The 15930-nt window shown below is 41.8% G+C and overlaps 1 protein-coding gene across 1 annotated transcript; it reads right to left on the bottom strand.

Moving 5' to 3' along the window:
* Nucleotides 1-1740: 1740 nt before the first annotated feature.
* cnga1a (cyclic nucleotide gated channel subunit alpha 1a) lies at nt 1741-11935 on the bottom strand. The gene is made up of 11 exons (XM_023998515.2): nt 11711-11935; nt 11303-11419; nt 9523-9585; nt 8375-8428; nt 8132-8272; nt 7863-7967; nt 4193-4299; nt 3748-4052; nt 3257-3562; nt 2446-3057; nt 1741-2268 (listed from the first exon to the last, which is right to left on the bottom strand). The coding sequence occupies exons 2-11, from the start codon at nt 11398-11400 to the stop codon at nt 2023-2025; spliced, it is 2037 nt and encodes a 678-aa protein (XP_023854283.1). The 5' UTR covers nt 11401-11419; nt 11711-11935; the 3' UTR covers nt 1741-2022.
* Between the last annotated feature and the right edge of the window lie 3995 nt (nt 11936-15930).

Raw genomic sequence — 15930 nt, 5'->3', positions numbered from 1 at the left:
GGCACTGTATATTAAATTCAATAACATCAGCCCAGTTCACAATTATAAGAGGAAACCATTGGGAGGGGTTGAGATTAAAATCAGATTGAAAATGTGAGTTGAGGAGTTATAGAAGGTCGTTCGATCTAACACGCACACACAATAAGAAATTACTGGAAAAAGCAACAATAATAGCAAAATGATCAACTTAATTCTTATCAAAACATCATTAGACATGTAAATAATGTCATCTAAAATAAAAATTTACCAAAATACACAGTTATTTTAGAAAAATTCTGTCAAATGAATTCTGTCAAATGAAATATATATTTTTCTTTTATATAATGTGCAGCTTTTTTCCAAAGTAGAATCCACATAAGTACTATAAAGAAGATTTACCATCATTTGATTGTTGTATCATTTAGTTTTTAGAATTTTGTTGTAAAAACACAATTTGTTATATTTATGTGGTACAAAGGGGCGGTACACCAACATTTTAAATACACCTAATTTTATTGATCCCTCGAGACAATGACCAAATATATCTCTTAGTTTTCTTTATTTACTGCTAGTGAAGCAATGGGAGTAGTATGGTCTATGGCAGGAAGCTTCAAAAAGCATGCCCAAATCCTCAAAGTCACTTTAAACCAAATGTTATAGCAACCAAAATACCATAACAAGTTTCATATATAGAATGTTGAAGGGTATTATAGGAATAGTTTTCAGAGAATACACATCAATACAGCTCTCTGTGTAGATTCAGAGCGTATTCGAGTTCTGTACTGCAGTTCTATCAATTATACAGTATATACCATTGGAAGACTTTGTATACCATTGTCAGATTTTTATATGCACAAAGATACGTTAATCTTGGCTTTGTACGCGATATGTGGTTGTAACGGCCGTCGTATGAAGAAGGTGCAGACCAAAGCGCAGCGTGGGAAGTGTTCATGATTATTTATTTAAAAAACTGAACACTGAGACAAAATAACAAAATGTAACAACACGAAACAGTTCTGTCTGGTGAAGACACAAAAACAGAAAACAACTACCCACAAAGCATCGGTGGGGAGAAGCTACCTAAGTATGGTTCTCAATCAGAGACAACGATAGACAGCTGCCTCTGATTGAGAACCACACCCTGCCAAAACCATAGAAATACAAAACATAGAATGCCCACCCAAATCACACCCTGACCTAACTAAATAGAGACATAAAAAGCTCTCTACGGTCAGGGCGTGACAGTGGTATAGAAAAGTACATTCTTAGGTGAGTACATGGGGAGCTACATCTCTGCAGATGATCTGTCTATCTGTAAAAATCACTGATACAGGTCCCCCTCCAACCTCTGGTGTTATTGATAACTTGTTATTATATCTACAGATAAACCTAGATTCCAAACAAGGTCCTATCTATCAAATTACTATAGGTGGAATTAGTTGTTTTTGGCTGGGGTCGAAATTACCCCAAAATACTAGCATTTTTTTAAAGTCCATATTGATAAAGAAACACTAACTAATGATATACGTAGATGTATTAAGAAAACATTGATTGACAAAGTCATGAAACATTTGAAGAATTTAATAAACTAACTTTGGGCTAAAAAATATTGATAGTAGTTTGAGAGTTAACTACAGCACAATAGTCAAGCTTGGGCAGTAATTTCTTTCCGACTGGCAGTTTGCCAATTCATATCATATACTTTCTTCATGTGGTCAATTTGTGCGTTACACATGGGGTCCAAACATTGAAAAAAGACCAGTGTGAAAGTGATACATGTAGTTTTATGGCCTCTGGTGCCCTCTAGTAGTTGAATTATCTTAATAAAAAGAGTGTAATAAGTCTGTTCCATCAGGTTTCAATAATCATAGATTTCCCAAAAGCTGAAAACCCTTCAACAAGCAAAAATAGCCTTTTGTTTTGACCAATATTCAAGCAGACTTCAATTCAAGCAGTTTTAATTTTTCTAATAGTCTATATCCAGTTAGCTCAAATCGTGTTAAGACCACACAAAAAAGTGTTTGTTTTTTCCTCACAAAAACTCTACTTCTTCTCCTCCTCCTCTTTCTTCTCCTCATCCTTCTTCTCTTCTGCCTCCCCTTCTTTTTTCTCCTCCTCCCCTCCCTCCTTCTCCTCCTCATCTAGGTCCTCCTCGGCTACAACCTCTCCAGTCAGCCGCTCTATCTCAGCGATGCGTTCCCTCGTGGCCCTCTGGCTGATGCTGTAGTCTCCCAGCAGCTTCTTCAGCTTGGTCTGCATCAACTCCAGGTTGCTGTACATGCGGTTCACCTTAAATAAAAATAATAATAATAAAATGTCACATTTAGAATGCACTTTACGTTGTACAACATTTTTAAAGTCCTACAGTTTGTGCATTAAAATACTAAAAACAAGAAACAGAGAACTCTACAAAAAGGCAGTTACGTAAAGCAAATATTTTTTAAGGCAAGTTTTAAAAGTTCCAACCTTTTCCTCGATTTCTGTGGTTTCGGGGATAATTTTGGAAGGGTCCAGTTCCAGCAGGCCGTCCTTCAGCAAGATCTGACGACCTTTCTCCTCCAGCATGCCCTTGGCTTCCGGGTACTCGTTCAATGACTCCATCAGGTCATCCTTGGACAGGCAGAAGAGATCTGAGTAGCCAATGCTGCGGATGTTGGCCGTCCTCCGGTTCCCTGCCTTAGAACCCTTTATCGCTAGGATACTGATCTCCCCAAAGTAGCTGCCGTCTCCCAGCACGCAGAACTGCTTGACGCCATCATCAGCCACCACCGCCAGCTTGCCCTCCTTGACAATATACATCTCACGGCCGATGTCGCCCTTCTTACAGATGTAGTCGCCAGGACTGAAGACCTGGGGCTGCAACTTGAGCACCAGCTCAATTAGCAGGCCCGCTTCACAGTCAGCGAAGATGCGGACCTTCTTGAGAGTATCCAGGTGGACGTTAATGGCAATTTCGGCCCTGAGCTTATCGGGCAGGTACCGCAGCGTCTCCCTTTCGTCCTGAGCCTTGTCGTTGGTCCACAGGTAGTCGAACCACGTGATGACTCGCAGCTCCAGTTCCTTGTCCACCTTCCACTTCTGTAGAGGTGTTATAGGGAGAAATTGACTCGTATTCATGATATATAAGACAACTACCTACAGTTGTGACGCACCACTTGCCCTTCCAACCCCACAATGGGCGCTAACATAATTTCTATAAAGTGTAATAGTGCACCAACATTTGAGTCAACAAATCCTCAGTACTTTGATGGCTCCATTACGAACCCCACACACGCACCTGCATGTACTGCTTGATGTTGTCGATGCGTGCCTGAAACTCGACCCGCGCGGCGCTGATGTTGGAGATCATGGAGCTGATGTTGCCCACCAGGGTGGCGAAGATAAGCACACCCACAAGGAAGTCCAGCACATGGAAGAAGAACTCTGAGTCCAGCTCCGGGGATGGCGTCTCGCCGATGGTGGTCAGCGTCAGCGTGGACCAGTAGAGACTGAAGGAGTACTTCCTCCCCAGTTCGCCGAACTCTGGCTCTTCTGGGTCATTCAGGTCCGGGTAGACCCAGGGGTCAGAGCCGAAGCCGATGGACTAGATTCATTGATTAATTGATTACCCGATTTTTGTATAATAAATGTACACCATAAAAGCACAAAGAAATGAAAGCATTAAACAAGTATTATTGGGCATAGGACAAAACAGGTCTAAGAAATGCATATGATGAGCAGATATCGACATCACAATAAATACATCCAGCAGCTGAGAAACTCAAAGACCTTAGAGAAGGAGTAGTAGAGGCAGGCGTTCCAGTGGATGATGATGATGATGTACATGACCAGGTTGGAGATGCGGAAAAGGTTGGTGTAATTGGTCTTGGTCTCGGTGCGGGTGAAGAACTCCATCATACGCGTGATTCGGAGGAGCTTGTTGAGGCGGATCTCGGGGTAGTTGATCCCCAGGTAGATGTAAAACACATCGGTGGGCAGCATGGAGACGGCGTCCAGCTTGAACTGGAGGCTGCTGATATAACGCTCCCACAGCAGCTTCTTGTCTTTGACCAGCAGGCCTTGCTCCAGGTAGGCTGAGAAAATATATTGTAAGAAATAATAAAAGTATCATGCGTAATAATAGAACTGCGACATGCGATGTATAAATTTGAAAGAGCGGACATAAAACATAAAATGAAAGGAAATTAAAACACACTCATACACACACACACACCTGTCCTGGTCCTGAAGGCCATGTCAGCCAGGTAGAGGACATCAGAGATGTAGTCCAGAATCATCCAGGTGACTAGGTGATTATGCTGCAGCTCCTCAAAGCAGGCCCTGACACACAGGAGACAGAGCAGAGAAAACTGTTAGATGCTCAACCATGCTTTAATACAAGCATCTCAAACAAATTGTGACAGTCTTTAAAAGGAAATGCACTCAGTACTTCAAGTGGGAATTTACTTGCAGGTGAGTAAGAAGATAATATGAAGTTACACAAAAAAAGAATTTACTGGAAAAGCTTTATATTTACTATTTTCTATATTGTGAAATTATAGTGAAGACATCAAAACTATGAAATAACACATTTGGAATCATGTAGTAACCAAAACAGTGTTAAACAAATTGAAATATATTTTATATTTGAGATTCTTCAAAGTTGCCACCCTTTGCCTTGATGACAGCTTTGCACACTCTTGGCATTCTCTCAACCAGGTTCATGAATGCATTTCAATTAACAGGTGTGCCTTGTTAAAAGTTAATTTGGGGAATTTTGCATTAATTTGGGGAACTTAATGCATTTGAGCATATCAGTTGCGGTGTGACAATGTAGGAGTGGTATACAGAATATAGCCCTATTTGGTAAAAGACCAAGTCCATATTATGGCAAGAACATCTCATATAATTAAAGGGAAATGACAGTCCATCATTACTTTAAGACATGAAGATCAGTCAATGCGGAAAATGTTAAGAACTTTTAAAGTTTCTTTAAGTGCAGTCGCAAAAAACCTTCAAGCGCTATGATGAAACTGGCTCTCATGAGGACCGCCACAGGAAAGGAAGACCCAGAGTTACCTGTGCTGCAGAGGATACGTTCATTAGAGTTAACTGCACATCAGATTGCAGCCCAAATAAATGCTTCACAGAGTTCAAGTAACAGACACATCTCAACATCAACTGTTCAGAGGAGACTGTGTGAATCAGGCCTTCATGGTCGAATTGCTGCAAAGAAAATACTACTAAAGGACACCAAAAAGAAGAAGAGACTTGCTTGGGCCAAGAAACATGAGTAATGGACATTAGACCAGCGTAAATCTGTCCTTTGGTCCAAATTTGAGATTTTTGGTTCCGAACACTGTGTCTTTGTGAGACGCAGAGTAGGTGAACGGATGATCTCTGCATGTGTGGTTCCCACAGTGGAGCATGGAGGAGGATGTCTGATGTTGTGAGGGTGCTTTGCTGGTGACTTAACCAGCATGGCTACCACAGCATTCTTCAGCGATACGCCATCCCATCTGGTTTGCGCTTAGTGGGACTATCATTTATTTTTCAACAGGACAATGACCCAACACGCCTCTAGGCTGTGTAAGGGCTATTTGACCCTTACACAGAGAATGTGCGGTCCTTCACGGACACTTTGACCCATACTGGAGAAATGAGAAACTGCGACTCTGAGGCCAGGAGAATGAAACTCGAGAAACGCTTTGAATTTGATACCATTGTGTAAAAAAAATCTAAATGTTACCTCTCACATATTATATATGAAGAGTTCCCTGGAGTGCACAAAAAAAACATGATTTAGGATAATACATACAAACGGAGATATGTTTTTGCAAAATAACCCCTAATATGTTGTACAGTTTAATCGGGATTCATAACTAATTGGATATGTAATTATTAAACAATACTTGTATGTTATGAAATGTATTCTAATAAATAATAAGGTGAACAGTAGGACAGATTAAGTTTAAACTGATGCCGTTTTCGATGCCTCAGGCGGGCAGATACGAGTGCACAGTTTCATATTGTTTTCACATGTTTGTTGCGCAGAACTGTCAATGTGATAATGGCCCTGTCATTGTCAGTTACAATCAGGGTAATTACCACACCTGAAGGTGTTACGCAATTGGGTAGCTTTGACAATCAAATGAGTGGGTATTAAAAAGGCATGCAATTACAATGCGTAATGACGCACAATGGCTGTTTTGGCACTGTTGGAAGATTTGGCGAATGGAAGAACTCTGAGAGAGCGAATTTCCAGAGACTAAGATTAACTGGCCAATGATGATGAGTGGCTTATGAGCCATTTCCGATTACCAAGCGCTGTTCTCTTGGATCTCTGTGCTGTAGTGGGCCCAGCTTTACAGAGAAGGACCTGCAGAAACCAAGCCGCGCCTGTCCCACTTCAACTCTTTGGCAACCTCATTAATAGCGTCGATGGTGTCTCTTTGCGTTTGCAGGACTGCATCTGCGAGGACACGGCCGCTGGAGGGTTGTGACGCACGAGGTGCAGTGGAGACACCTAGGCTGGGCGCACTCAGCTCCTGCTCAGCTGCAGCACCACCAGCACCACTGGAACACGCAGTGACAAAAAAAAAAAAAAAAGGCAATTGTTTGTGTAAATAAATGTTTAAACACCAACTTCAATGCATTTGGTTTACTCTATACAAACAAGAGAATACTAATTACATACCTGGATCATCCGGTGCATCTTGCGTATCTTGCATGCCCATGTCCCCCTCCACCTCAGTCACTACTCCACCCAGGAGGGATTCCCGTATAATACCAGCAAGTCGCTCATTAAGGGGGTTGAGCTCCGGTGTCCTCTTTCCCCCACCTGTGGCACAAACACTTTGTCTGTGTAAGGCCTTTTGGCCTCCACTTTTATGTCGGACCACTTCTTATTTCTGAGAGGATCCGACCTTCTGAGCCAGCAACATTCACAGCACCCGCCACATGCTACAACTCTAATGCATTTTTGGCATTTGTAATGCCCACACCAAACAATATAATTTTTCTTGGTTCAACTTCCCCTACAAGAACTTCCATTTCACACTGGGTGAAATTTCTTTTTTTAGCCTTTCTGTCGGGATTTGCCGTCATTGTCGTCATGCAGTCAGTATGGATGAATATTAATTAGGGGTGTTTCACTGACTATTTATAGGCAACTATGGGAGTTAAAAAGGTGGGACAAGACGCTCGCTCGCTTGCGCCAAATTTCGAGTTGATTATGATTTATAAAGGGAAACCAGCGTGGGACGTGTGTGTGTGCTGTTATCAATCAGAGTATTTTTGTGTGTAAGCAATTTGTGTTTCGTCCGTACGCCACCTTTTGACGTGAAACCTACGCACAGTTTTATAAATGAGGCCCCTGGCCTCCACAATCACCCGACCTCAAGCCAAATGAGATGGTTTGGAATGATATGGATCGCAGAGTGATACAAAAGCAGCCAAAAAGTGCTCAGCATATGTGGGAACTCCTTCAAGACTGTTGGAAAAGCATTCCAGGAGAAGCTGGTTGAGAGAATGCCAAGAGTGTGCAAAGCTGTCATCAAGGCAAAGGGTGGCTACTTTGAAGAATCTCACATATAAAATATTTTTCAATTTGTTTAACCCTTTTTTGGTTACTACATGATTTCATATGTGTTATTTCATGGTGTTGATGTCTTCATTATTATTCTACAATGTAGAAAATAGTAAAAATAAAGAAAACCCCTTGAATGAGTAGGTGTGTCCAAACATTTGACTGGTACTGTATAAAAGGGGAAACTTTGTAAAAAAAGAACTTAAAAACTTGTTTTATAACCTCAGAATTGTTTTATAACCTCAGAATCCATTCCATGCTACTAACTAACTATATATTTTAAACAAACTATATATTTTAAACAGTACATTTTTACCTGGCTATTATCATGGTCCAATTGTACATGACTGGTATTGTGATAATGAACAGCCAGTTGTAGTACAGACTGCCCGCTGGATTGATGAAAAACACTTCTTTGGGCCTGCAAGGAAAGGAAGATGGAGAAGTTAATTTAATACTTAATACTTAATACATTATACCTAATGATAATAATATACTTCATATTTCATTTAAACATAGTCATATACAGATATCAATGCTGATATCAGTATATCGCTTCGGGTGAGATATTACTATCATACACACCCCTCCTTTTTCTCTTTCTCCTTTTTCTCCTTTTCCTCTTTTTCCTTTTTTTCTTTCTCCTCCTTTTCTTTCTCCTCCTTTTCTTTTTCCTCCTTTTCTTTCTCCTCCTGCTCTTTGTGCTTCTTCTTTTCTTTCTTTTTCCTGAGAAAACAAATACAAGTTTTTGAAGCTTTTGTGCATGTAACCTCTGTTATATCTAACTATGCAGTATTCATGGAAATGAGCGACAAATTAGGTGCTTACTCTTTTTTCTCTTTCTTTTCTTTCTTCTCCTTTTTCTTCTTTTTCTTCTCCTCCCTGGGGTAAAGGACACATCTTATGACACACACACACAGACACACACACACACACACACACTGAGAGTTGCCATGGCAGCCGTAATGGCTACCAGACTGTGCTGCTGTCTCTCTGTAAATAATTTCTGATACATTGTAACAGGCAGGAGATCCAAAAGGGTGGGCTTATTTCAGGCAAAGTGAGGGCTGCCCTTGGGGCCACCTGCTGTGGGGCCAATGTGGAGCCGATAAGCAAAGGCGCATATGTCCAATGTGGGTAGCCTACGCGGAGACAATATTTTCACCCACATCGTGCCATTGTGGAAGTTTGCCAGGTAGCTACTAGCTTGCAAACTGACTAAATAGCAGTGTTATATTTTTAAATGCCGTGGCTTGAGGTTGAGGAGAAGTCCGAAGCGGAAGGACAGTTGAGATGGCTTGCGGTGATGGCAGAGGCTTGAGGACTGTAATAGCCTACTTTGCACTACTGATAAGGGGTGAGCTTCCTGACGCCAGCGACATCACCCAGGTGGGTGCTACTTTTTGGTAGTGGAGGAGTAGCTGCCAAAGTCAAGTGGCTACGCTACGGGGTGCGCTGCTTAATGACTCTGGACCTATCTGATCCTGTCCCGACGACTCCCCCCTGGCTGTGACCGCCATGCTTCATCCCTGTGACCGTGATGCTGCCTCCCACCACTCAGGAGGACATTGATGCTAAAAAACAAACTGCTTCAGCTCCCATCCTAACTTTGGGGCGGCAGGTAGACTAGTGGTTAGAGCGTTGGACTATTAACCAAAAGGTTGCAAGCTCAAATCCCCGAGCTGACAAGGTGAAAATCTGTCTTTCTGTCCCTGAACAAGGCAGTTAACCCACTGTTCATAGGCTGTCATTGTAAATAAGAATTTGTTCTTTACTGACTTGCCTAGTTAAACAAAGGTAAAATAATAAATAAACTTCCTGATTTTTTTTACTGTTTTTGCTTACTTGTACGTGCTGGGTACGAATTTAGCTTTTAGTTGCCATTTATGGCCAACATGTAATGTAATAAAACTACTACTACCACTACTACACACACACACAACACACACACACACAGTATATGTGGACTGACTCACTCCTCATTGTTGTTACTGTTGTTCACATTGAACAGACGCCCTGGGCCAGGAGAAGTTTCATCTCTGGAAACAACAAACAATTTTTTTAAATACAGCCAATAAAAACACGGCGACATCAATAAAGTTCAGTATCAAACTACAATTGGACCAACAAGTATACAGATATACAGTTATACAGAAGTTGGAAGTTCATTGAAACTCGTTTTTCAACCACTCCACAAATTTTTTGTTAACAAACTATAGTTTTGGCAAGTCGGTTAGGACATCTACTTTGTGCATGACACAAGTCATTTTTATTTCACTTATAATTCACCGTTTCACAATTCCAGTGGGTCAGAAATGTACATATACTAAGTTGAGTGTGCCTTTAAACAGCTTGGAAAATTCCAGAAAATGATGTCATGGCTTTAGAAGCTTCTGATAGGCTAATTGGCATCATTTGAGTCAATTTGGAGGTGTACATGTGGATGTATTTCAAGGCCTACCTTCAAACTCAGTGCCTCTTTTCTTGACATCATGGGAAAATCAAAAGAAATCAGCCACAAAATTGTAGACCTACACAAGACTGGTTCATCTTTGGGAGCAATTTCCAAACGCCTGAAGGTACCACATTCATCTGTACAAACAATAGTACGCAAGTATAAACACCATGGGACCACGCAGCTGTCCTACTGTTTAGGAAGGAGACGCGTTCTGTCTCCCAGAGATGAACATACTTTAGTGCGAAAAGTGCAAATCAATCCCAGAGCAACAGCAAAGGACCTTGTGAAGATGCTGGAGGAAACAGGTACAAAAGTATCTACATCCACAGTAAAACGAGTCCTATATCAACATAACCTGAAAGGCCACTCATTAAAGAAGAAGCCACTGCTCCAAAACCGCCATTAAAAAAAGCCAGACTACGGTTTGTAACTGCACATGGGGACAAAGATTGTACTTTTTGGAGAAATGTCCTCTGGTCTGATGAAACAAAAATAGAACTGTTTGGCCATAATGACCATCGTTATGTTTGGAGGATAAAGGGGGATGCCTGCAAGCCGAAGAACCCCATCCCAACCATGAAGAACGGCGGGGGTGGCAGCATCATGTTCTGGGGGTGCTTTGCGGCAGGAGGGACTGGTGCACTTCTCAAAATAGATGGCGTCATGAGGAAGTAAAATTATGTGGATATTTTGAAGCAACATCTCAAGACATCAGCAACATCTCAAGACATCAGTCAGGAAGTTAAAGCTTGGTCGCAAATGGGTCTTCCAAATGGACAATGACCCCAAGCATACTTCCAAAGTTGTGGCAAAATGGCTTAAGGGCAACAAAGTCAAGGTATTGGAGTGGCCATCACAAAGCCCTGACCTCAATCCCATAGAAAATTTGTGGGCAGACATGAAAAAGCGTGTGTGAGCAAGGAGGCCTACAAACATGACTCAGTTACACCAGCTCTGTCAGGAGGAATGCGCCCACATTCACCCAAGCTTGTGGAAGGCTACCCAAAACATTTGACCCAAGTTAAACAATTTAAAGGCAATGCTACCAAATACTAATTGAGTGTATACAAACTTCTGACCCACTGGGAATGTGATGACAGAAATAAAAGCTGAAATAAATCATTCTCTCTACTATTATTCTAACATTTCACATTCTTAAAATAAAGTGGGGATCCTAACTGACCTAAGACAGGGAATTTTTACTAGGATTAAATGTCAGGAATTGTGAAAAACTGAGTTTAAATGTATTTGGCTAACGTGTATGTGAACTTCTGACTTCAACTGTATGTATTGTTTACATTTCATCCTCACTGTCCTCCTCTGTGTCTGTGGCCATGTTTGGAGAAATGCGAGGCGCAACCGCCAGGAACGGACGAGTGCTTGATGTGCTGATCATGGCAGCCAATCTGGGTAGCCTATCAAACACAAAGCAAATGGAGACATATTGTCCTTATGCCAAAAACATTAATGTTCTTGCATTGTAAAACTGCATATAATGAATGTATTCAATACAACATGGTTTACATATTGACAACAAAGTAGATTTTTTTTTTAAAGTGAATTATAGAGTCATACTAGACATCCATATATTACTGCTAATGTTGTTATGGTTTTATCTTGACAACAGATGAAAAAATATCCCAGTTACAAGGACCACAACTTTGTTTACTGAATAAAATACTACATTCAGTTTCATGTAGCCTTACCTTGACGTCTAGTCAGCATAGTGCACTGTCCATAGTCATCACAGACCTCAAGATAAGCAGTCCTATAGTACCCACTCCACACAGACACTTAATCCAAGTGTAATGTAAATATAGATAAACAGCCTATCAAGTTATATATCACACCGATATACAGCTAATTTGATGAATGGATACAAAATAAGCATGGTGCAGTAGTGGTGTCATTGAGTCCTCCTGACCCTGAGTGGGATTTGAGGATTATGGAGATGGATGAAAGTGGCTGTGGTGGAAAAGTCTCAGGGCGGTCACCCTCCTCCACTCCCTTTCTATGTTTAGAGCCCTTTGCGGCACCACTCCAGAATGAATGCATTTTATTTGACAATAAATAATAAAATACATCAAGTTGCCTCATCCATCCAGCAATACAATACACAAAACACAGAAATTGATCTTCCCTTTCACAGCTTCTCACGCTGTCATAATAAAACATCAGTGGGGGTGTGACGTTTTGAAACTCTGGGATTGCTGCTGATACACAAAGGGGCATCACAATAGTCTAAAGTGGCTTCCTATCCCCGCCCTATTTCCTTTGTTTGAAAACACAGAGGGTAAATCTGTGTGTCGGATACCGTCGAGGAGCCTGTGCTTTTCGCTCTCCCAGTTCATTTTAGGGCAGATGAAGGAAAGGAGTTAAGAGGAGGACACAAAAGTATTGAGATTAAACCACAGGCTTTACAAATGATACCAACCAGACGGTTGGGTTGCTTTAACATGCCTGTTACTATACCACACCTGTGTGTTGGTTAGCTCACCTTGAGTCCCTGAACAGTGGGGAACAGACAGTGGAGTAGGATTTAGTCTCAGTAGGGGCCGGCTTTAACCCTCTCTCCTGCTCTGTCAGCACTTTCTATTCTATACCCCTAATCCTATTAAAACAAGCCAGCTGGGTAGAAGTTGCCTTCAACAACAGATCTAGGATCAGATGACTCTTCCTTAAATTCTAACATACACTGAATGTACAAAACATTAGGAACACCTTCCTAATATTACATTTCACCCCCTTTTGCCCCCAGAACAGCCTTAATTAGTCGGGGCATGGACTACAAGATTGTTAAAAGCGTTCTACAGGGATGCTGGCCCATGTTGACTCAATGCTTCCCTAAAGTTGTGTTAAGTTGGCTAGATGTCCTTTGGGTGGTGGACCATTCTTGATACACAGGAAACTGTGGAGTGTGGAAAAACCCAGCAGTGTTGCAGTTCTTGACACAATCAAACCGGTGCGCCTGGCACCTACTACCATATGCCGTTCAAAGGCACTAAAATATTTTGTCTTGCACATTCACCCTCTGAATGGCACACATACACAATCCATGTTTCAATTTTCTAAAGGCTTGAAAGTCCTTCTTTAACCTGTCTCCTCCCCTTCATCTACACTGATTGAAGTGGATTTAACAGGTGACATCAATAAGGGATCATATATTTCACCTAGATTCACCTGGTCAGTCAATGTAATGGAAAGCGCAAGTGTTCCTAATGTTTTGTACACTCAGTGTAAATTTTAAGGGGTTGAAAATACATATAATCTTGGGTAATTTTTTGGGGCATCCTCTGAGTACCTGTCAATGTGTACTAATCATCCACTGTGGCCCTAGGGCTCCTCCCGATGGTAGTATTGGAGATTGATTTCACTGTTTATTGACAGCAGGGTTTTACTAGGGCCGGGATTAAATACGATTAACAGTAAATCCACATTAAATAGATCATGATTAGTAAATGACATAATGTATTTATTTGTTTAGATACTTTTCCCAAATAGCTTAAATCATATTTTTGCAAAGCCATTTCAACTGTCGCTCTAGCTGTCTGTTTCAAACAAATTCACAAATCATGGGACTTTGTCTCTCTATGGCATAGAGTCTATGCAGACCTAGTCTCCCTCCCAACCCACCCAGACCAAAGGTTTGGACACACCTAGTCATTGAAGGGTTTTTCTTTATTTTTATTATTTTCTACATTGTAGAATAATAGTGAAGATATCAAAACTATGAATTAACACATGTGGAATCATGTAGTAACCAAAAAAGTGTTAAACAAATTGAAATATATTTTATATGTGAGATTCTTCAAAGTAGCCACCCTTTGCCTTGATGACAGCTTTGCACACTCTTGGCATTCTCTCAACCAGCTTCACCTGGAATGATTTTCCAACAGTCTTGAAGGAGTTCCCACATATGCTGAGCACTTTTTGGCTGCTTTTCCTTCACTCTGTGGTCCAACACATCCCAAACCATCTCAACTGGGTTGAGGTCGGGTGATTGTGGAGGCCAGGTCATCTGATGCAGCACTCCATCACTCTCCTTCTTGGTCAAATAACTCTTACACAGCCTAGAGGTGTCTTGGGTCATTGTCCTGTTGAAAAACAAATGATAGTCCCACTAAGCGCAAACCAGATGGGATGGCGTATTTCTGCAGAATGCTGTGGTAGCCATGCTGGTTAAGTGTGCCTTGAATTCTAAATAAATCACTGACAGTGTCACAAGAAAAGCACCCCCACACATCACACCTCCTCTTCCATGCTTCACGGTGGGAACTACACATGTGGAGATCATCAGTTCACTTACTCTGCGTCTCACAAAGACCCGGTGGATGGAACCAAAAAATCTAACATTTGCACTCAGCAGACCAAAGGACAGATTTCCATCAGTCCACTGCTCGTATTTCTTGACCCAAGCAAGTATTTTATTTTTATTGGTGTCCTTTAGTAGTGGTTTCTTTGCAGCAATTTGACCATGAAGGCCTGATTCACGCAGTCTCTGAACAGTTGATGTTGAGATGTGTCTGTTACTTGAACTCTGTGAAGCATTTATTTGGGCTGCAATTTCTGAGACTGGTAACTCTAATGAAGTTATCCTCTGCAGCAGAGGTAACTCTGGGTCTTCCTTTCCTGTGGCATTCCTCCTGAGAGAAGGTTTCATCATAGCGCTTGATGGTTTTTGCGACTGCACTTAAAGAAACTTTCAAAGTTCTTAAAATTTTCCAGATTGACTGACCTTCATGTCTTACATAGACCTCTATCCATAATGGTTATAGACCTATTTCCATCCTGCCCCGAAATCTTCGACAGCCAAGATAACAAACAGATCACCGACCGTTTCGAATCCCACCCGTACCTTCTCTACTATGCAATCTGGTTTCCGAGCTGGTCATGGGTGCACCTCAGCCACGCTAAAGGTCCTAAACGATATCATAACCGCCATCAATAAAAGACAGTACTGTGCAGCCGCCTTCATCGACCTGGCCAAGGCTTTCAACTCTGTCAATTACCGCATTCTTATCGGCAGACTCAATAGCCTTGGTTTCTCAACTACTTCTCAGATAGAATTCAGTGTGTCAAATCAGAGGGCCTGTTGTCCGGACCTCTGGCAGTCTCTATGGGGCTGCCACAGGGTTCAATTCTCGGGCCGACTCTCTTCTCTGTATATATCAATGATGTCGCTCTTGCTGCTGGGGATTCTCTGATCCACCTCTACGCAGACGACACCATTCTGTTTACATCTGTCCGTCTTTGGACACTGTGTTAACAAACCTCCAAAAGAGCTTCAATGCCATACAACACTACTTCCGTGGACTCCAACTGCTCTTAAATGCTTGTAAAACTACATGGAGGCTCATCAACCGATTGTTGCCCTCACCCGCCCGCCCGACTAGCATCATTACTCTGGACGGTTCTGACTTAGAATATGTGGACAACTACAATACCTAGATGTCTGGTTAGACTGTAAAGTCTCCTTCCAGACTCACATTAAGCATCTCCAATCCAAAATTAAATCTAGAATCGGCTTCCTATTTCACAACAAAGCCTCCTTCACTCATGCTGCCAAACATACCCTCGTAAAACTGACTATCCTACCGATCCTTGATAGCCTCCAACACTCTACTCAGCAAACTGGATGTAGTCTATCACAGTGCCATCCGTTTTGTCACCAAAGCCCCATATACTACCCAACACTGCGACCTGTATGCTCTCGTTGGCTGGCCCTCACAACATATTTGTCGCCAAACCCACTGGCTCCAGGTCATCTTAAGTCTTTGCTAGGTAAAGCCCCACCTTATCTCAGCTCACTGGTCACCATAGCAACACGCACGCGTAGCACGCGCTCCAGCATGTATATTTCACTGGTCATCCCCAAAGCCAACTCCTCTTTGGCTGCCTTTCCTTCCAGTTCTCTGCTGCCAATGAC

This window comes from Salvelinus sp. IW2-2015, linkage group LG13, assembly GCF_002910315.2.
Source record: "Salvelinus sp. IW2-2015 linkage group LG13, ASM291031v2, whole genome shotgun sequence".
Classification (NCBI taxonomy): domain Eukaryota; kingdom Metazoa; phylum Chordata; class Actinopteri; order Salmoniformes; family Salmonidae; genus Salvelinus; species Salvelinus sp. IW2-2015.
This window is presented reverse-complemented; position numbering and strand designations above follow the sequence as displayed.

Bases quoted from the DNA above. Each gene is read 5' to 3' on its own strand.
- cnga1a (XM_023998515.2), bottom strand. From the start codon at position 11,400: ATGATCAGCACATCAAGCACTCGTCCGTTCCTGGCGGTTGCGCCTCGC. The intron at 4,300-7,862 runs GTAAAAATGTAC...CCTGTGTGTCAG, and splicing joins TGGACCATGATAATAGCCAG to GGCCTGCTTTGAGGAGCTGC. The intron at 3,058-3,256 runs GTGCGTGTGTGG...ACACCTCTACAG, and splicing joins ACATCAAGCAGTACATGCAG to AAGTGGAAGGTGGACAAGGA.